Raw genomic sequence first — 20,958 nt, 5'->3', positions numbered from 1 at the left:
GGGAAAAGTGGAAAATTAACTGTGACAGTAAATGAGATGACAGTACATACATATTCCTCGCTTGGTTAATATCAATAAACATTTTTACTACGTAAATATTCACATCTCTTTCTTTCTCTCTCTCTCTCTCTCTCTCTTTCTCCCTATCTTTCTATCTCTCTCTCAGATATAATAATAACAAAATAATAAAAACGTATACAATTTAAATAAAAGTTTTTTTCGTTACACTCACCACATAAAGGCAATATGCAAATATTAAACACAACAAAAAAGCACTCAGAAAATGTTAAACAAAAATAAATGAAAACATGAATTAAAAAAAGAAAAGAGAAAGCACGCGGAAAAAGCCAAATAACAAATAACCAACGGCGGCGGCCAGCAACAATGTGTTCATAGCCATTAAACAAGGAAATTAAATTTAAAAATAAAATAAAATAGAAAATATATATAAAAATCACAGGCTTAAAGTAATGCAATAATGCTAAACCGAAACCAAACTCATCTCGCATCCATGTCTCTGCATCTGCACCCGTTTCCGCATCTGTATCTGCATCTGCATCTGCATCTGCATCAGCATCCGTATCTGTAGCAAGCAGCAACCATGCCAGCTAAATTCCAATCCTATACCCAGATACATCAATACATCAATCTGTTGTCGTCCGGCAGGCAGCCAGAAAGTGAGCAATCAAGCAATTCCTTCATCAATTTGCAACTGCCATCAGCCTTCATCAACGACAGCAATCAAAGAAAATGCCACAGCAGCGGCAGCGGCCAGTCAGTCTCAACTTAAATGCCACAAATTAAATGCACGCAACTAAAGCAAAAATAAACTTAAACCACTCTAAACAAAGCAAATTGTCAATAAAACCCAAAATATCTAAAAATTATTTGTAAAAATCACTCTCAAAGGGAAAGCGAAGAGCGAACAAATTACATTTTCCTATTAATTATGGAACTTTCATCAACGATTTCGTTGTGTTTGTTCCATTATCAAAACGAAAAGGTCGCCGACTGTTTGCAGCTGCAGCCCCAACAACAACTACAACGATTACTGGGAAAATTAACAACAAATTCTACAATAACAACTAAATCAACCGAAAGACCAAAAACAACACTAGCAGCAGCAGCAGCAGCAACATCAATAGCAGCAACACAGCAGCAGCAACAGCAGCAGCAGCAGCAACTCCGACGACAGCAGCAACTTTTAGCTTCATTTCAACCAAATTGCTGGGTAAGTGCTTTGAAATAAATTTAAATAAAAATTACAATAAATACCACTACATTATATAACTATAAATTGATTCAAGTATTAATTTTTTGAAATTTTTTAGGTTTTAAAACCCTAATATTCATATTATTTATGGTCTCCCCTATGCCACTAACTTAGATATTTTACAAAATCTGTATAGTTTTTTGCTCATTTGCTTGGATTTCTATAGATCATTCATTATTTCTTTATATTCTCTTGTTATTTCGTATTATTACGTATACTTAATATTCTGAAACGCCTTAGATTGGTAACTTAAATATTACGTATACGCAATATTATTTTAGAAATTCAAAAAATCTTTTTAAAATACATTACCTATATTGTGTTTTCTTAATTTAAGTCTTCTATTCTTATACCAATATATATTTATATAATTATAATTTTACTTGCCTTTACGTATACTTAATATTTTAAGAGGTCAACATTGGTGACTTAAATATTAAGTATACGTAAAATGCATTTTTGCTCAAAAACTGTAGTTAGTTGTTAAGTTTAGTTAATTTAAGTTGTAGTTTATTGTTAAGAATTTAGTATTTAGGGAAGAAACCTTACTTATTCATTTATTTTCTGCTTCAATTTCAAATTCCTTCTTTTTAAATTTATGAAAACTTTTAAAGCTTGTAACGAAACAATAAGTTCACCGAATTAGTAAATCCTAAAATTAAATTTCCCTAAAATTTGCACACAGCAGACAAGTCAACTCAATTTTCAAAGATTCTCACAGATCCTTCTGTATAAAGTGAGCCAAAAAAAAAGGAAATGCATTTAGAAAGGAGTTAGGAATTCTCTTGCTGGATATATACAAACACTCTCTCAGAAAAGGAAAGTGCGGGAGATGGATAAATAACAGGATGAAATGCAGGTTGCAGGAAAATAAAATTAACTAAAAAAGGACGGGATAACTGAGAAGTAAATTGAATTAAAAGCCTACACTAGTACACTATAAATTATGAGAGAAATTTACTCTGAAATATCATAAAAATCTTGGAGAAATAATATTAAAAGTCAGTTGTTAATTATCATTTATTGCTCTTGAAATAACATTTCCCTTTTCCCAAGCAGAAAAGCTTATTTTTTTGTTATTCCAATAATAGTTTTTGCTGTCAACGAACTCTATTAGATTTTTTTTTTTAAGCCCAGAAAACTAGAGGATATTCGTTAGGGAAATGGAAAAACTTGCAACTTGTCAGCGTGACGCGTCGGCCAGCCAGCAATCAAATAGTGTCGAGCTCAGCAAAAGCAAAATATAAAAAAATAAAAAATAAAATAAAAAAGCTGGAAACTAGCTGGAAAATATAAAATGACATCAAGGCAGGGGCAGTACAGGACAGGGACAGAACAAATCGTCGCCAAACGCAATCGGAGTTTTGCAGGAGCAGGACCGCCCTCGAAAGCGGAAGACCATTCACTGTTGGTTGTTATGAATTTCATATTACACACGAAAATCCAATAAAAATCACCGAAAGCAATTTTCCGACCCAAGTTAAGAGTGGCGAGGGGTTTGGGGCACAAAAGACGTTTCGGAAAACCCCTCGCTGATGCTGGCTGTTGGCTGTGAACTTTTTTAACCATTTCCTAACCAAAAAAATTCGCTTTATTTACCTCGTTTTTTTCATGTTAACAATTTTTTGTATCTTTGTTTTTATTTTTTATTCATTTTTTATTTTTGCAAACGGATGCCGAACACGATGAATTTTGTAGCGTTTTAAAACGCTGCATTTTTTGTATGCTTACTTTTGTTGTCACCCCGGTTTTCTGTCACAGTGCCAAAAGTTGCTTAATTTGATTTTAATTCACAGCGAACAGCGAACCGAAAATTGGCACCACTAAAAAAAAGTTGTACGAAACAAATTTTCATTCGAGGGGAAATTACGAATTGAAATTCTGCCGGCTCAGCATGCAGCATGCGGCAGCGGAGCAACAATTAAAAATTCAGACAGTTTTCCCACTTAATTTTTTAGCAAAAGTGTAGAAATAGTGAGCGTTGTTTATCCGCAGGGACATGCATTTCATTCTAATAAGGAAACTTCTATCAACATGAGAGAGTCCTGATTTTAATTTGCTGGATTTAAAACACCAAACGGAAGCTAGGCGTTTGACATTTCGGCTGAAATGTTCATTTCCCCAGTTGTCAGGATTCTATAATGGTTGTTCTCCCCCCTCCTGCGCTTCTTAACATTTGCTTGATGTATTTTCCGCTTTCAGTCCAGTGGACTCTGGCTTGTCCCTGGTGTAGTCTAGGAGCGGCTCTTTTGAATTCCAGTCGGTTTATTTCATTGCAGGCAGCGAAACTGTCGTATGCAAATCTGCTTTGCTGATTAAACCTAAATAATGTTGCCTCAGTTACGGGGACCCCTTCCTTTTGCTGCGGCTCTCCTTTTTCCACCGGCTTCCCTGGTTTTCCTTGGCTTTTCCGTATCGCCATCTCCATCGCCAACGCCATCGCCATCGCTAGCTCCATTTCCATTTCCATCTCCCATCTTACATTGTCTTGTCTGTCGCTTTGAAAGATGGCCAACATCGAGTTTTACTCTTACTTAAAGTCAATCGACTTGGCAAGGATATCGATGTATTGAGGAAAATGTGTGAAAGTACTGTAATAGCAAGTGAATCCTTGTTATATTATATATCAGAGATTGCCTTAATATCTCTGAGCTGCAGGATTCACTTGGTAATCGATTATAAAAAATGTATAATGACTTCTTTTAATCGATATTTGTTGATAATTTTATATAACAATTTTTTGGACCAATCAAAATTTCAAATCTTCATAACTCAGCCAAAACAACACTAATTTCAATTCGGAAAGCTATTTTGTGCAAGTTTTTAAAAGGTTAATAAATTTGCATACTCAATTTAAAATTTAAAAAAATTTAAATTTTTTGACATTTTTACGATGCAATTTTATCAAAAAAAAAAAATGTTTAAAAATTTGGAAAAAAAATTTTAAATTTTTTTTTCGAGCGGACATGTCTAGATCGATTCGGCTGTTGATGCTGATCAAGAATATATATGATTTATAGGGTCGCAAATGAATCATTCACTATTTTGCAAGCTTCTGAGTCGAATAATTTATAATCTAAATATTAAGTAATCTGTTTATAGTTTTTTATTTCAACGATTATGCTGTAGGATTTTTTTATGTTTCTATATTTTTTCTGACTTTTCAAATATTTATTATCATATTTATTTATTTAGATATCAGTGTTGTCTATTTGTTTAGTTATTTAATGCAACCTTCTCCTCTCACTGCACCTAATGCAAGACTTAAGTTTTAAGTAGAAAATTCAATTTTCTGATTATTTCAAACTTTCTATGATTATTATTATAACTTAAGTCGATTTAACTTGGTAATTTACATACATACTACCATGAATTCACTGTATTTTTGCATTATCTGAAGCCTTTTTCACTGCTCTGTGAAGTTCGGAGTATTTCTTAGAAATAATGTTTATAAAAATTCTGCGAAAGGCCGCTCCGTGGGAGAGCATTTGTCCTTCGTTTCTGGGAAAATCGCTGCTGCCATTTTCCTCGATGTATTTCAGTTTAGTCCTTCCTTTTTTCTTTTTTTTCGAAGGCTTCCCCTTGTTTTTCTTCCTGCTAAATCTGAGACAATTTCCAACTTATAAGAGGCCGCCTCCATTTGTATAATAACACAGGGTCCTGCATCCTGCATCCTGCAGCAACAGCTTCCGCTGGCCGTGTCCTGGCCACTTGTTGTTGCGACCACCCACAGCAAACAGACAGAGAGAGAGAGAGACAGAGTGCAAGGATATTTTTTGTTTTGCATTTCACGTTGCCTTTGGTGTATTTCCTTTTAGCTTGTCTGCTGCACGTAGTACAACATTTCCAATTTAATTTCTGTCTCAGTGGCCCCGTACTCCCCCCCATCCTGCTCATCCTGGCGGCAGACTACAACTCGGTTGGGTTTTCCTGGCCCTGGCCATTGTCTTTGTCTTTGTTTGCTGTGCCATTTCCTCTTTTTGCGCCATGAAATTAACTTCGTCCTCCCAACCCTGCCTCCCTCTCTTTCTATTTATCCCTATCCTATCCTTTCTGGGTCCTTGCCTTTCCTTTTTTCGCTTGCCATAGATTATAGTTGAATATTTTTGGTCGCCATTTTAATTAAACTGCGCCAATGGCTGCGAAATTGTTTATAATGTCAGCTGCACATCATCATCATTGCCATCGCCATTCGCGTCTGCTTCCGGAACCGCAGCTCCTCATCATAATCGTTGTCATCCTCATCCGTTTCCCCATCTCCATCCGAATTCGAATCCGAATCCGAGTCCTGTGCCCCGTCACCAAAGCAATCCATCCCAGCATCGATGGCTGCCTCATTATCGATGCGATGTCTGACCCAGTTGGCGGGCAACAGGCGGCTAAGGGATGTGTTCGTGGCTATTTTTTTAGGCTTATATATCCTTAAAATATATCCTTTAAATCTTTAAATAAATCTGTTAGATTTTTATGACATAAATATGTTGGAAATTTAATGTAAGTTGCTATAAATAACCTGCTAGAAAAGCTTTAATATAAATAATAGGTATATTTTTGAGCTTAAAGATGAATACTTTAAAAATAATAGTAAAAATTTAATGTAATTTTAGCAATATCTTCCACTTAAAGTTTCAAATTAAATTAAATTAAATTCAATGAACTGCAATCCGATTCTACACTTGAAAAATGTTAAGAGAAGTTTGATAAAAAACTCAAGCTCCAATAATACTTCGTTGTGACCCCTCACGAGGCCATTTACAGGAAGAAAACTGAGAAATAACAACAAAATAAGCTGAGAGCCTTACCTCCTGCAGTTTTCTCTTCAGTGAAATTTTGCATTTCCCTTGTTGTTTGTGTGCTGTTTTCCTGCTCTTGTTGTTGTTGTTGTAATTACATAGCACTTGTTGTTTTGGCTTTTGTGCTAACAAAAGCCTTGACTTTACCCCACCCACCCACTGGACAACACCCTCATCACTCCCCTCACTCCACTCCTCCTGCTCCTCCAGTGAAATGCGCTCTCCAAAAAAGGGAGAAGAGCGCCGCCACCAATAACCCCACTCGACCGAATGGCAGCGCACAAAAGTATGCAGCTATATTTTGTCGAAATGACTTTTGACGTTTCGTTCAATGGCAATATTTGCAGCAGCAGCCTCGTCGTCGTATGAGTGTGTGGCAGTGGGTGTTTTGTGTGTGTTTATCGGCATGTTAGCAACTGTATGAATGAATGACTGAATGAATGGATGAGTGCAGGGCAAAGGCCACAAGTGAACTGAGGTGGCCGCGAGCATGTCTGTCAGTCTGTCGGTGTGGCATTCTGTCAATTTTGCCAGCCGGCATTCCAATATATGTACATATATCTCATATATACACACTCCAAATCCTATGACGAAGGCTCATTTAACATGCAGTTTTACTTTGATTGGCTTTCGAAACGCACTTAGGCGCCTGATTAGTTCGCCGTTCGGCGCACATTATGCAGTCAATCAAAGTTTTGAGTTTCCACACGTACAGAGAGAGAAAAGTTGAAAGCTATAATGATAAAGGGAAGGGAAATTTTAACCTAAAAAGAAAGCTTTACAAAGCTATTAAAATATTAAGCACGTAAATAAATAAATAATAAATAAACAATAATAAATAAATAAATAAAATAAATTAAATAACATGATTTAAGTAATATTTAGATAATATCAAGCTTAATTATCGCTTCCAGAAAAAATATATTTTTATATTGCTTCTTGCTTTAATACTATATTTAATACATTATATTACATATATTAAAACATTTACAACATTTTGGTTAAGTTTCCCTAAAAATATTTCTAAATGTTAGCGCCAAGTGGAGGCTTATTTTCAAGAGGCACTGTAATCCCGCTGGTGCAATCCGTTATAAGCTCTCTCTTTTGCAAGCTTCCTCTCTCTCACCCACTCCCCTTTGGACTTCCAGTCCGCTCGATCTTTCCAATCCAAGCTCCCTAACTTATATTTAAGTTACTCTATTTTAGTACCGTTTTATAAGTGAACAAAATAAATACTTGTGACGTTCGCCGCGCAATAAACCGAAAAGTTTTCGCGTTACACTTATAATAACAAAAGATTTCTATTGAAATAACCTTCCCTTTGTATATTTTTCGAGCAATATTTTTCCGTGTAAAAGTAACCCACATTGTTCGTGGAATGCATGGAAACTAAGCCGCTAAGTGGATTCCCTTGAGCATAATTTTCAGTGGGTTAAAGCAAATTTGTGCAGCAATCTTCTGGCCATGCATGCAGCGCAATGTGTGTGGCCACCAAAGGGTTCAATTATGAACCGACGACCGCAAAAAGTTGAAACCTCAAAGCGGATACTATGCGGGGGCACTTGTGGCAACACTACTGGGAACTGGAAAATGGGAACTGTGAAGCTGGGAAAAGCGTTGGAAAAGCTGCTGCTGCTGCCAGCAGGTAATTTGAGGCCGGAGCTAAAAAATGCAACCAAACAGCTTTGGCACAGGGGAAAGCCAGATTCTTTGCGGGATTCAGTATTTGTGTGCTACCCCCTTCTTTTTTGTCGCTTTACCTTAACCGAGGGAGAGGGAGGGGGGTAGAGGGACAATATATAGTGCTTTCTCTTGCTTTCACAATTTCAAGGCTCATTGTGTTCCACAACGACGACGGAGACGGCGGCCTGCTCTCATCATTGGCGAAGCATTAAATTGACTTTGAAACTTTTTACCTGCCAGCTTTGTGCCAAAAAGCACAACCCGCAGAACCAACAAATTGGAGGCGAACTGAAACTAAACTTGAAATTAATTAACCGCGACAAGGGCAGCAGCACACCGTTGCCGCCGAAGGACACAGTCACTCCTCTCATTTTTGGTCCTGGCTTAACGTTCCCTTTTTACATTTTCTGCGGGACTGGGATACACACGCACACGGACATAACTCATAAAACCTCTAATTACGCAAACAGCTGACGCTGTAGACCGTTCTAGACAAAAAGATATAGAAAACTTAGGTAGGAGGGGCGTGGAGGGGATGAGTGGATATATACATACTTACACTTGCCACAGAAATGGTGCGCCTCCTGCGTGACTCCCGGCAGCGCAGCTCGGGAATCAAATAAGTTGAATATTTTAATTTTCCATCATAATTAATGCCCTTTCAACCTGCCAGCCCAGCCAGTCAGCCAACCCCCGGACTTAGTTTATCCCAAATGATGTGGTTGCTCCACCTAGCAGACTCCCACCTCCCTCCACCCCCTGTTTCCCCCCTCTGTGGCCATCGAGCACGTGTAAATTATTGTGGCTTTCTGTGGCACGGTTGATGGCCGGGCGCCTGAAAGCATGCTGCGTTATTTTCCAGTAGTTCGTGGCGTCCTGTCGGAGGCTGTGGCGCATTCGTGTTAGTGTATGTAACAGGTGGACGAAAAGGCTTTTCGCTACTCACTTTTCGCTTTTCCGGAGCAAATTAATTATTATTCCAGAATATAACCCTGAAAGCAGCTAAGAAGCATGGCTGAAGTCTTTCATAAGAAATTTTCTCAAGGTATTTTTCTCTATCGAATTTTTTCATGCAATATTTTTCACCATTTAAAATGAGGAGCACGCTAAGTGGTTGCTTTTGTTGTGTTTTAACGAGTTGTGGATTGAAATATTTGTATAACATTTTAAAATACTTTTTGATTGCTTATTAGTTTTCTTTTTTATTTCGTTTTTAATTAATTTAATGCTCTTTCCGTTTTGATTTATTTTTTTACTAAATAGACAAAGAAAAGCTTTATTAATAGACAACGAATTCCATAAACCAACGCAGGCAAACATTTTAATTAATTAGGTAGTAAAAAACGACAAATGTAAACTCTTTATTGCTTTAAAAAGCAATGATAACTCATAAAAAAGGAATCACTTATTTTTTTTATGAGCAAAAAACAACCTTTTTTAATTTGTTCTACTAAAAAAGAAATTTTTTCCTCATTTCTAAATAAGAGAAAACGCCTTATATTTTAAAAATTTAATAGTACATTGAATATATTTTTCTTCTAACCCTATTTTAGCTTTAAATATAGCTAGAAAATAGCTTTCTAGGGTATCTCTTGGTCTAATTACTCAATTATTTTGTTTCTATTTATTTTCTCGTTGTTTTGTGGCATCGCAGTTCGTGCCACACGCAGCGGCGTACTCGATGCTGCCACTATTGCCGCCGCCGCCGCATGTATTTCAATTACTGCATTTCTCGGCCCAATGGCCACGCCCATTGGCCACCACTCACCGCCCCCGTTTTTCCCGGGGAGCCAGCAGCCACTGTTTTAATTTGCGCTTCGCCTGCTTTTGTTATTTTTTCTGCTTCGGTTTTTCTCATTTTTCTTTTTTTTTTCCTCCTCCTATTTTTCCGTTTTTTGTTTTTTGTTTTCGTGTTGTTTTTGTTCGCCTCGCGTTTTTACGCAAATTCATTGTTTTAATTTACTCAAGTTTGTTGACCGAAAACAAAAACTAATCAATGGCTAGGGTTCGCAGCGGAGGTTAACAGGGTTGCCAAATAAGCTTATTTTCATGCTAGAGTTACTTTGAGGAATGTTATTGAAGATTTAAATATTTATGCAAAATATTTTATATTTATACCCTTGCAGGGTATTATAATATTAGTCGAAAGCTTCAAACTCAGTGGAGGAGTCGTTTCCGACCCTATAAATCATATATATTCTTGATCAGCATCAACAGCCGAATCGATCTAGCCATGTCCACAAAAAAAAAAATAAAAAAAATATTTTATCTTAAAATTTTCAACAAAAAAAACTGGCGAAAATTTTAATTTTTAAAAATTTGTATGGAGTATGCAGATTTATTAACCTATTAAAAACTAACAAAGAACAGCTTTCCGAATTGAAATGAAGGCCTTTCTGACTGAGCTATAAGATTTTTAGACTTTTATTTTTCGAAAAAATAGTCATATAAAAATATCAATAAATATCGATTAAAAAAATTCAATCCACAAAATCAAATTCAAACTTCAAGTTTGGTTAGCTTCCTTTCTTGTTAAAATACAAATATTAAATTCTTCGATAAGAGTTGACAACCCTGGAAAAATCTCACGGCTCATTAGTTTCATCAGAGTCCTTCGAGGTGACAAAGCAGCTGCAGGACGTTCTCACCATAAAATTTGGGTTAGAAAAACACTTAATGGGGTTAACAGCATATTTTATAATGAAACATTAACTCAACTTAAGTTTTTGCTGGCATTTTTTGTGGCTTTAATTCCGCTTTTCAGGTATCTGCCTGGTTTTTATTTTTTGTGGTCGCTCTGTCGTCTCGCTTTGCGGCCAGTTCGCAGTTCGCTAAGTTGTGGCCAGGGATTTGATATCAAAGGAGCGAACTAAGCAAAGATTGTGTGTGTATAGGGAAAGCCTCAAAAGCGTAGGAGATTATGGCCAAGGGAATTAATGCAAATAGCGTTAAATGAGGAACGGGGACTTGGCATCTAGATAAAGGCGATACTAACTGCTAAGCTAAATTAAATACGGGGAGAACCCAGAAGAGGGTCCCCGAGAACTACAAAGTTTTGCATAAAGTTGACATTTTTGAGATGGAAATACTTGAACTTTGAGTTATGATAAAGAAGTGTTATCAGAGGTTTATTCAAGGGAATTTAATATAATTAGTTAAGAGAGTTTAAAGGGGAAAATGTTAGTGTAGAATAGCTTTAACTAATAAAATACATTATAAAACATCGAAACCATTTAGAAAAATTAATTTTTAAATAAAATATTTAACAAGGATAAAATTAAAATTAAGTTAAACTATAATATTGTATTTTTAATTCATTATTTTACAAAAGAAATTATTTTCACCCAATTATAAATCATTATCTTTAGTATATTTTATGGTAATAAATATTTTCTTTATTATTTCCAGCTAACATCTTACAACTGAACGAAACAACGATACTAAACTCTACTAAAAAGAAGGTTAAGGATCACCAACAAATTAAATATTAAACAACCAGAACAACAACAACAACTGCTACCTAAGGTTTCTCAAGCTCTAAAAATAAAAAAATAAAATACAAATCATACAAACAGAAGGAAAAAAACACACAAATAAGCAAACCAGAAAAAAGTGCAAATTATGTAAATTATAGCAAAGGCAGAAGCGCAAAGGGAAAACTGAAACCGAAAAGCAAACGAAAGAGAATTAGTCAAATAGAAACGGAGGAAATACTCCCAAAATAAGCAAAGAAAATAAGCAAAAAGGAAAAAGATCTGTGACCAGGGAAAAACCGGAAATTAAATCTGCAGCGCTAAAACCAAAAAGTGGAAGAGGAAGCCGGACCACAGCCACCAACCAAAACCGCAGGAAAATCCGAGGAACACGCGTGCCAAATATTTGCTTAAAAAAATACCCGAAATAAAATAATAATCAAAGGAGCTGAGAATTGAGAGATTCCACGGGTGAAAAAATTAACGACGAAGCGTGTTCCATGAACTGACTTCGATCCCCCAAACGAGTCCTTGTTGAGCTTGGCTTTTGTTCCCGGGTCCTTTGCTGCTAATCATCATCATCGCCGCGCCGCTTGGTTGCCGCAGGAGCTGCGTCCTGGCCAACTATTTAGCCGAGGTGACGACGAGGCAAGGATTGCCAGCCACTTTGCCACAGAGTCAGGGACGCAGTCGGAGCCGGAGCCACATTCACACCGATACCCATAGTGAAAGGAGGCGGCGGGGCAGAGCCATTCAAGCCAGGAGCCACGCGAAACAAACAAGCCAAGGACATGGACCCCCCGCTGCCAGCGTCGCTGTCGCTGTTTGTCCTGTTGATCTTCCTGGCGATAATTAAAGGTGAGTGCGCCACGACAACTATTCAGTATTCAGCTTCCTTCAGCTTCTCCTTCACTCCTTTTTGAATCCCAGTCGGGGCACCCTTTTGTTTACCTTGGAGCAGCGTTTACCTTTTGGCCAGGAACTTTCCCTTTTTTTGGCCAGCGTTTGCTTAGGTGGTCACTAATTAAATAATTGTAAATATTAAAGTATGCGGTAAAACTTGAGACGAGCTTTTAACGGAAATTGTTTGGTCAAAAGGACGAGACGAGAATCCTGGCCACATTTATTACCTTATAAAAAGGCTGACAAAAGGGGTTTGTCTCTAGATGCTTAAACAAAAAGAAATCCATTATTATACAGACATTTAGAAGGGGTTTTTATTAAGATTTAGTGATATAATATTTAAAAAATTAAAAGAAAGTATAATATCATTGGGTTTTTGATACTGAAACATATTTTTATTATATTAATAAAGTATTTAATTCATATGGTTACAATTTTCGCGAGCTCTTCAACTGATCTAATAGGGAAAACTTCACTGAAAACTTTTACAATTTTCCAGAAAGCTAAAGCTAGGGAAACCCATTATTCTCATTGAAAAAATGTAGAGACTTGGCACAAATGCTGTCATCAAAGGTCAACAATGAACTTGTGTGAAGGTACATTAGTCAGCAGTCCTCTTTTTCTTTTGTACGAGTACAACTCTTGCCAATTGTTGAACATCTCGCCTTACCACAGACTAACATTTGCGTTAACAAGTGCTCCGCTCGAGCATTTTCCATTTTCCGCTTTCGCTGAGAGCAGCGAAACTCGGAACAAATCCCACTCATGTCGCACTATCAATTTCAAATGCGAAATCTCTGCCACAGAACTCTTTCCACTCGCATAAATCTTTGGGGCAAGGTGACACTTGCGTGGCCTTGCAGGTTACACCACCCCACCCACACATTATTCAATTCCACATCCGATTTTTCAATTTCCTTGCCAGGCATTTTCACGGCGCTTTAAGCAAGTTGCCCAAGAAATGTCGGTAGGAAAAGTAGAAGCCAAACAACGGGTGAATACACACAGAAAAAGGCTATATCCACGGCAATATCTATTATATATATGTTCTCCGTGTGTGTGTGTGGGAAATTCCCAAGCAGCTTCGGCGGCCCATAAATTCGCATGGAGATCGCCCTGAGCCAAACTTGGCCATATTTTTAGTTTTCACTGCTCGCTGAGCTCCGCAATTGCCAGAAAAGCGTGGAAAAATGGAGAAAAAAAAAAACAAAAGACGAAGTGGGTACGTAGGGAATGAGACAAATATCCGAGTTGAAAAAAAAGGAGAATATAGAATTGTCATGCGGAGGAGGCCCCCCAGGAGGCAGGACATCCACACACAGTTTGGGGGATTGCTCCCCAAAGTCACTCGAAAAAAATCCCATCCACACCGAAAGAGGAGCAGCAAGTTGGGGAAAACAAAGCCCCGTTTTCAAATGTTATATATACAACACTCGTCCTGGCCCAGGTCCTGGTCCTGGTCCTCCTCCTACTCCTGTCCTCTTTCAAGTTGCATCGAGAGCTGAAAAGTTGAGAGTTCCATGCTTTTTATACCCTTGCAGGGTATTATAATTTCAGTCAGAAGTTTGCAACGCAGTGAAGGAGGCACCTCCGACCATATAACGTATATATATTCTTGATCAGGATCAACAGCCGAGTCGATCTAGCCATGTCCGTCTGTCCGTCTGTCCGTCTGTCCGTCTGTCCGTCTGTCCTTCTGTCCGTCTGTCCGTCTGTCCGTCTGTCCGTCTGTCCGTTTCTACGCAAACTAGTCTCTCAGTTTTGAAGCTATCTGAATGAAACTTTGTAGTTAGCCTTCTATGAACTCTCACTCGTATATATGTCGGAACGGGCCGGATCGGACGACTATATCATATAGCTGCCATAGGAATGATCGGAAAATTTTTAAAAAAAAAATTTTAACATTTTCAGTTTTCAATAGAATTGGATCAAATTTGAGATATAGCCATTTTATTATACTCTACAATTTTGTATAAAATTTTATGAAAATCGGACTACTATATCATATAGCTCCCATAGGAACGATCGAGAAATTAATACAATTAAAAATTATAACTTTTTCAGTTTTCAACAGATTTTCATCAAATTTGAGGTGTAGCCATTTTATATTAGTCTTAAATTTTGTGTCAAATTTCATGAAAATCGGACGACTATATCATATAGGTGCCATACAAACTATTGTTTGATGTAGAAGAAAAATGGAAATCTGTGAACGAAAAGCTGCAAATATAATATGTATAGGTGAATGAAATGAAAGCAGGTATTACTTCATTGTTTTTTAACACAAATATATATAATTTATATTGTATGGATTCCTAGTCATAGAATTTCTATCTGCAAGGGTATATAAACTTCGGCGTGCCGAAGTTAGCTTCCTTTCTTGTTTCCTTTTCTTTTCGGGGAGTCCCCGCTGTTGACAGAAATAACAGGCTGCTCTGCGGCACAGTTGAACTTAATTCTCGTTGTTAGCTTCAAGTGTCTCCAGTGCCGCGGAGTTTTGAATGCACTATATGAAGTTCCAATTCCGTTTAGAGTTTCCATAAATTGCTAGAAAGATGAGAAAAGTTTTGTCAACAAAAAAAAAAAAAAAAAAACAGAACTTAAATTTAGATGAATATAAAATGCAGTCTTTGTCATCATTTTTTTCATCATAATTTTAGAAAACCTTCTCTTACCTTCAACTTTAATTTGATTTTTATGCTCATCATCAGCTTGCTTGAATTTTTAGAATTTTTAGAGAAAAGAAAGCAAAATCCTGGCTTTTATTTAGAATATTTCTTCACAAACTTGGTTGGAAATTTAATTTGTCTGAATGGATTTTCATGTTTACAAATATGTCTTAACTTATCTTTCACCAGCTTAGTGATTTGTCAATTTAAAAATCGATAAGTCCAGCTAGGAAATTTGATTTTATTTCAAGAATTTTAAGGCAAAATTTTCGTATATATTTCATAAAGGAAAAGCTTTTCATCTAGCAAAACAATATTTTAAGCCTTAACCCCATAGTAATTACTTTCACTTCTGATGTAAAGTTTATAAGGGAAAATTGCATTGTTAAAGAGACTCAACACTTGAGTAGCTGCTGGTAGCTGTCAATAATAATTTTCCACCTAAATGAGCTCATATAATGGCAATGAAGTAAGCGTAAAATAATTAAATGCAAAGACAATACATGGAAATTAACTTTTGTTAAGTTATTTATCAATTAAGAGTCAGGCCAAAGCCTGCAGGTGATAATAACTAAACTGTGTCCAACATGCATATATATAATTATATAATTAATTTGTGTTGTGAATTTAATGATGATATATTAAAGCCAGCTGGCCTGCAGATACAGATATACAGAGATGCAGGCCAGACATTTTCCTCATTTTCCGCACTTGGTTTAGCTCTTGGCTCCTTATAAAAGGACCCCCTTTTCCATTGTCTCCTTTGCGTTGAAAAGTTATTACTTAGGCGATGTCAGTGGGGAGTAGGTGGCGAAGTCTTTGACTTTTTCCCCGACCTGCTCTTTCTCTGATGTCTGTTCTCTTTATTTCTTTGCACCAATTTTCCCCGCTCTCCGCTTTTCCAGATTTTCCGACAGAGACTAATGAAGACGGCCGCCGTTTGCTGTTCGCTGTTCGCTTTTCGGGTATTGGGACTTGAGAATTGGTCGGCAAAAGACAAATATTTTCAATAAGCCGATATCGGAGGAGTGTGCACTGATTGGAAAATCAGCAGTGGGGAAATTGCCAAGACGCAATTTTTCAGCATTCAAGCTTATTGCCTTTGTTGTTTGCCAGTTGGCGGACGCATAAATTGTGCGGCAATTCCAGTCTGCTTCCATGGCACCTTGACACTGTCAGGCCATTCCATTCCTTTCCCAAGGATATATACCAGGATATATATACATGGCCCGGTCATATATTTTATTTTAAGACATTTTACGCATTTTTCGTGCATTTAAATGACATAAATTTCTATTGGATTTGGCGTGGAAAAGCTGGGTGGTAGAATTGCTGCTTTAATTTTCCTCTTTGAGTATATTTTTTGGGGGAGAATGCGATATTCCTGTGCAAGACTTGGGGACCTGGGATTACTTGGCCACAATGTATTTGTTAATATCCTTGTTAATATCCTGAGAACTGGCACAGAACTTCTGGCAATGAGCAAAGTTCTTCCGTCTACCATTGGCATGTTTCAGGGTTTTGTTCTAAGCCAACTTTCAAAACTTGGCCCACACTGTCCACACTCTAGCTGCACGGAAAATATAATATAAATTTTATGTGTTTATGGTAATTTGAAAGGTATTTTTGTTTGTGACTTTACTTTATTTGAAATTTTGTAGGGAAAATTATTACCATTTTTAGTCAAAGAATATAAGTAAGTTTTTTTAAAAGTTATTTCAAAATGGTTTTATTAATATAATATGGGTATGGAAAAAAATCTAAACTCGTATTCGATTAATTTTCAGTATTTAAAAATGTAAATGTAAATCGCTGAAATTTAATCGATAAGTTATAAATGTTTTCGATATGTAGTTCGTATGTATCGTAAGTATTTATACCGATAGAAAAGGTATAAATACCACCCTTACTTCTTGCTTTTGCATTTCGTTCAATAATATGTAAAATATTTATTTCAAATGAAACTAGATTTCGTTCAGTGTAGCTTTCCCCTGCTGCCAGGTACAACGGATATCTCAGAGCCCGGCTCTGCCTGTGACTTTGGCTTTGGTTAGAACTTCCGGCTCCAGCTTCTCATCGCTCACTGCAAGGCAGGAGCAACTTTCAAGGTTGTCGTCAGTCTCTGAATATGTATCTGTGTGTGTGCATTTGTATCTGTAACTGATTTAGTTGTATCTGTGGCTGAAGACGGAAGAAGCCACCGAGGCAGCACAAAAGCGGGCCAAGTTGCAGTGTTAGGAAAACAAGTTTCAGTTACACGTTCTGCACTTCCGTGGCGCCAACGCCGCCGGACTAACCTTGCTCTCCTTATAGTTTTCCTTCACTTTTTTTTTGGGCTAGAGGTGAGCGAAAATAATTGGATGACTTTTAGTAATAGTTTGTGGCATCTTCAATAATTCAAGCATGGTTATGATAATGCAACTACCGGTTTTAAGTGAAATGTAAATGAATTTGTAAGTTGAGAATATGATTCTATCTATTTGCACAGCAACTTTTAACTTTTTCTGTTAGTAATTCACCCCACAAAGTTAATTTTAGTTACACTCTTAAATATTTATCCATAAGTTTCGTGTCGTGTATTTTAATGTTTGGATCCTTTGAAACTTGTGCAATTTTTGTCTCCAAGGAATGTCTAAATGACATCGTGAATCACGCTGCCATCGCTTCTTAGTGGATCCAAGTCCCTGTCCGCCCTTTTGGGGGCACCTGTAGGCGTCCTCCAAGCATCTCAGCTCAGCTCATCTCTTCCCATCTCCAGATCCGGTTCCTTCTCATTGTCATCCTTGAATGAGTCAGCGATGCCGCCACAAAAGTTTGCAAATAAGTATTTTTTATACTGCCAATCCTGGCATTTCTTCTCCTTCGTATTCCTTGCCCAGGATCGTAAAAGAAGGCAAAGAAAAAAAATTACAAGGAGCAAGGAGGGAACTTAGTGCCTGCGCCTAAATAACCGTAAACAGCACTCGTGGGCCCCCAGACGCAAGGATAATGCTAGTGGGGGAGGAGGGAAGCTAAAACAAAACTTGATAAGCATAAATTTGCTGTAATTTAACGCATTCAATTACAAAAACAAAAAGAAGATGGCGCACAGGAAAAGCCTGGGAAATGAGGGAAACCTGGCGGTGGGAGAGTTTTGAGACTTGAGACTTGCAAGCTGCGCGCGGCGACTTACTTAAAAATGTCATAAAAAACGAAACAAGTAACAGGAGAGGACTCAAAGTTAAGAAAAAAAAAGAAAAAAAAGAAAGCGGATGCTGAGGAGGAAGGCGGTCCAGGAAGCAGGATGTGGGGATACCACACCTATATCCTTAGCTCACCTGGCGTCGCACGCTCGCTCGGGAATTTCCATTCTGTTTACGACCTTGTATTGGATTCCAACGACTTTGTGATTCCGGAAAAAATGTTCCTTACTTAATTTCAATCAGCTGCGTGTGGGGTTGTATTCCGCAAATATCCTCTTACATGCCTGTCACCAGAAATTATGACCTTTTGACATCTTTTACACTGTGTAATTTATGAATTAATAGTTAAGTTGGAAAGCTTATTTATATGTTTACTAAAAATATGAATTATTATGAAGCGATTGAAATATTATTTTCTGTTATTGGTATTCAAAGTATGTTACATGTCGATATATCGATATTAAATGTAACGGTTATCGATTAAATAGTGCTTTTCTTGCTCTCACTATTCAGCAATAGTTAACAACTTTTAATAAAAGGTTTTCCAATGGTTAATGGAATGTAATGGAAAATAAAAAAAAGTTATTCTTATTACTTATCGGCCTTCAAATAACATTACCTATCAATATATAATTTTAAATATATCGACAAAATCACTTCTGTGTCCGTGTCAATATCCTTTAATTATTATTGATTCTCTGGTCAATTGTTTCTGTATAATTTTTTACATCATATTTGTCTGCCGATGTAATGTTATTGTTAATTCTCATTCAATATGCAAAATATTCAGTTACGATTTTATTCCCAAACTTGAATTTTACGATTATAGTGCTTTATGGCCATTGCCCTGCTCTTCACGGCCCCAATTAATAGTCACTCAAAATGTGGCCGTAAACTAAATCGATAAAGCTTTTATTGATTTTCAAATGAATGTCGGTAACTCGAGCGTATTTCTCTTGTTCTGTCTGTCTTTCAATTTATGGTTTTGCTTTTTATTGAATACAATTTTGTTGCCTCCATTGTAATGTATATTGATACAATAAAACATTTTTATAGTTTTCACATTGATGGATGGCATTTCTATTGAATGTATGCGCATAAATTGTTAATTAATTTACATTCGAAGGCTCAAACTATTCGCTTTGAGCCTGCAAATCCTCCCCCGTAACGTTTATGATAATGATGATAATGATAACGATGAGAACTATATTATCTCGTCTACGCAAAGGGGCAACTAAAGTATCTTTCGGTGAGAAATTAAAATCGCTGGCTAGAGTTTTCTGCGGCTGTTTGCCAGACACTTGAATGCCTCGCCGCTGCTCCGATACTTTCATGCACTAAAAGCGTTAAAAAAAAAAAGAAAAAGAAATGAAGGTGGAAAGAACGGGAAAAGAGAAAACCCGGGAGTTTCCACGGGCTCGCGCCCGATGCCCCATAAAAGGTAAAAAATAATTGTGCCCATGGCGACTGCAAAGCGAATTACAAACAGGCTATCCGAAGGCTCGACATTCGGGATCCCGCCGCTCCTTTTATTCACGCCCCCTCGGACGAGGTAATGTATGCAGTGCAGAGGCGTAGTGGGAATATTATTATCAAGGGGGATCGTAGCTGGTTCTATTGTTTTTTTTTTAAGATAATATATGAACATTAAATATACCTTACTTATAGAGTTTTACACAATATCTATGATACTCTTTTATCAATATCTGGGGATTTGAAATCTGTATTAAACTTTTAATATCATCACGAAGCCGAAGTTTACATACCTTTTCAGTTTGCAATTGAATTAAAGGATCGTATCGATGGTGTATCATAACTGAGTTTAAAATATTCGCATTCTTTGAATCGATAATTTTATATGTTAATTTTTCGAAAATTGAAAGATTAAAAATCGCATAACTTAGCTAAAAATGCATTAATTTTAAATCCGAAAGCTGTCTTATGTTAGTTTTCATTAGATTAATAAAGTATGTATATGAGTATGCAACTCAACTTAAAATGTAAAAAAATAAAATTTGTTTCCTTTTTTTTCTGACAAATTTAAAGCTAAAAAATTTGACAAAAATTTTCAATCTTTTTTCCATTCCAAAGATGGCTAGATCAACTTGGCTGAAGATGCTGATCAAGAATATATATGATTTATAGAGTCGGAAATGACTTCTTCACACCATTTCAAGCTTTTTACTAAAACTTTAATATATAAGGACATACAAATTATTGATTTGAAATCACTGAAGTATGTTTTTAAAACTCACTTAAGGTCCCCAATAAATTGCAAAATATCATAGTCTTGTAATTTTCATATTCCTTTTGGGAATATTAAATAAATAAATCCAGTTCAAAATCCTCCAAAAAACAAGCAAAAAAATAGTAATATCCTCAAGTGTCCTTGTGAGAGCCATAATGTCGAAAAAGGATGCCCCCCATTGCGTACGCCTCTGTTGCATCGAAACGGTAGCCGAAATGAAAGTGAATGGGGGGGGACTATATGTATGTATGTATGTAAGAAAAGAGGATTCCAGGGGTCAGGGGACGTGTGCGGAGACCGAGATTGGGACGAGAATGAGGGGCCCAATTGACTGACTTGGCCGGGGCGAGGCTCCTCTAGTTTTCCGAACCCGCCGCCGGCAGGAGCGGCAGCAGTCTGTCGGGAAAACAGACAGAACAGAAAGAAAAACATGCAAATTTCCCTCGTTCGTTTGTGTCTGTGTGTGTGAGTCGAAAGGGGGGTTTCCACGCAGGGGATGGTAGCTGCTGGCCCAAAGCGAATTTTACTTTGTTGTGCGTCGAGGAGATATTTGCATAGCGCCCAGTTTCCCAGTTTCCCAATTCCCCAGTTTTCTTTTTTTTTTTTCGGCCTCTGTGTGTCTCCATGGTGACATTAGCAACGTGAGCGTGCCGAGGTTTTAGGGTGGCCAGGAGACAGGTGAGTGTGGGTTCTGGTCCCCATTTCCCAGTCCCTAGTCGGAAAACTCCCACACC

The 20,958-nt window shown here is 37.1% G+C and overlaps 1 protein-coding gene across 15 annotated transcripts in view; it reads left to right on the top strand.

Annotated features, from left to right (window-relative positions):
* The first annotated feature begins 1,047 nt into the window (after nucleotides 1-1,047).
* nAChRalpha6 (nicotinic acetylcholine receptor alpha6) overlaps nucleotides 1,048-20,958 on the top strand; it is a 106,909-nt gene continuing 86,998 nt past the window's right edge. For 11 of the 15 annotated variants that reach the window (XM_086830742.1, XM_086830741.1, XM_086830748.1 and 8 more), the window contains exons 1-2: nucleotides 1,048-1,231; nucleotides 11,158-12,080. In XM_086830742.1, the coding sequence (XP_086686868.1) occupies nucleotides 12,014-12,080 (67 nt within the window). In that variant the 5' untranslated portion in view covers nucleotides 1,048-1,231; nucleotides 11,158-12,013. Of the gene's footprint in view, nucleotides 1,232-7,260; nucleotides 7,712-11,157; nucleotides 12,081-20,958 lie in introns of those variants that run through there. The other 4 variants (XM_086830750.1, XM_086830749.1, XM_086830743.1 and 1 more) reach the window with 1 other exon arrangement.

This window comes from Drosophila serrata, unplaced genomic scaffold, assembly GCF_035046125.1.
Source record: "Drosophila serrata isolate PLE 108 unplaced genomic scaffold, ASM3504612v1 contig_240, whole genome shotgun sequence".
NCBI lineage: Eukaryota > Metazoa > Arthropoda > Insecta > Diptera > Drosophilidae > Drosophila > Drosophila serrata.
The sequence above is the reverse complement of the archived record's forward strand: the minus strand, read 5'-3'. Positions and strand labels throughout refer to the sequence as shown.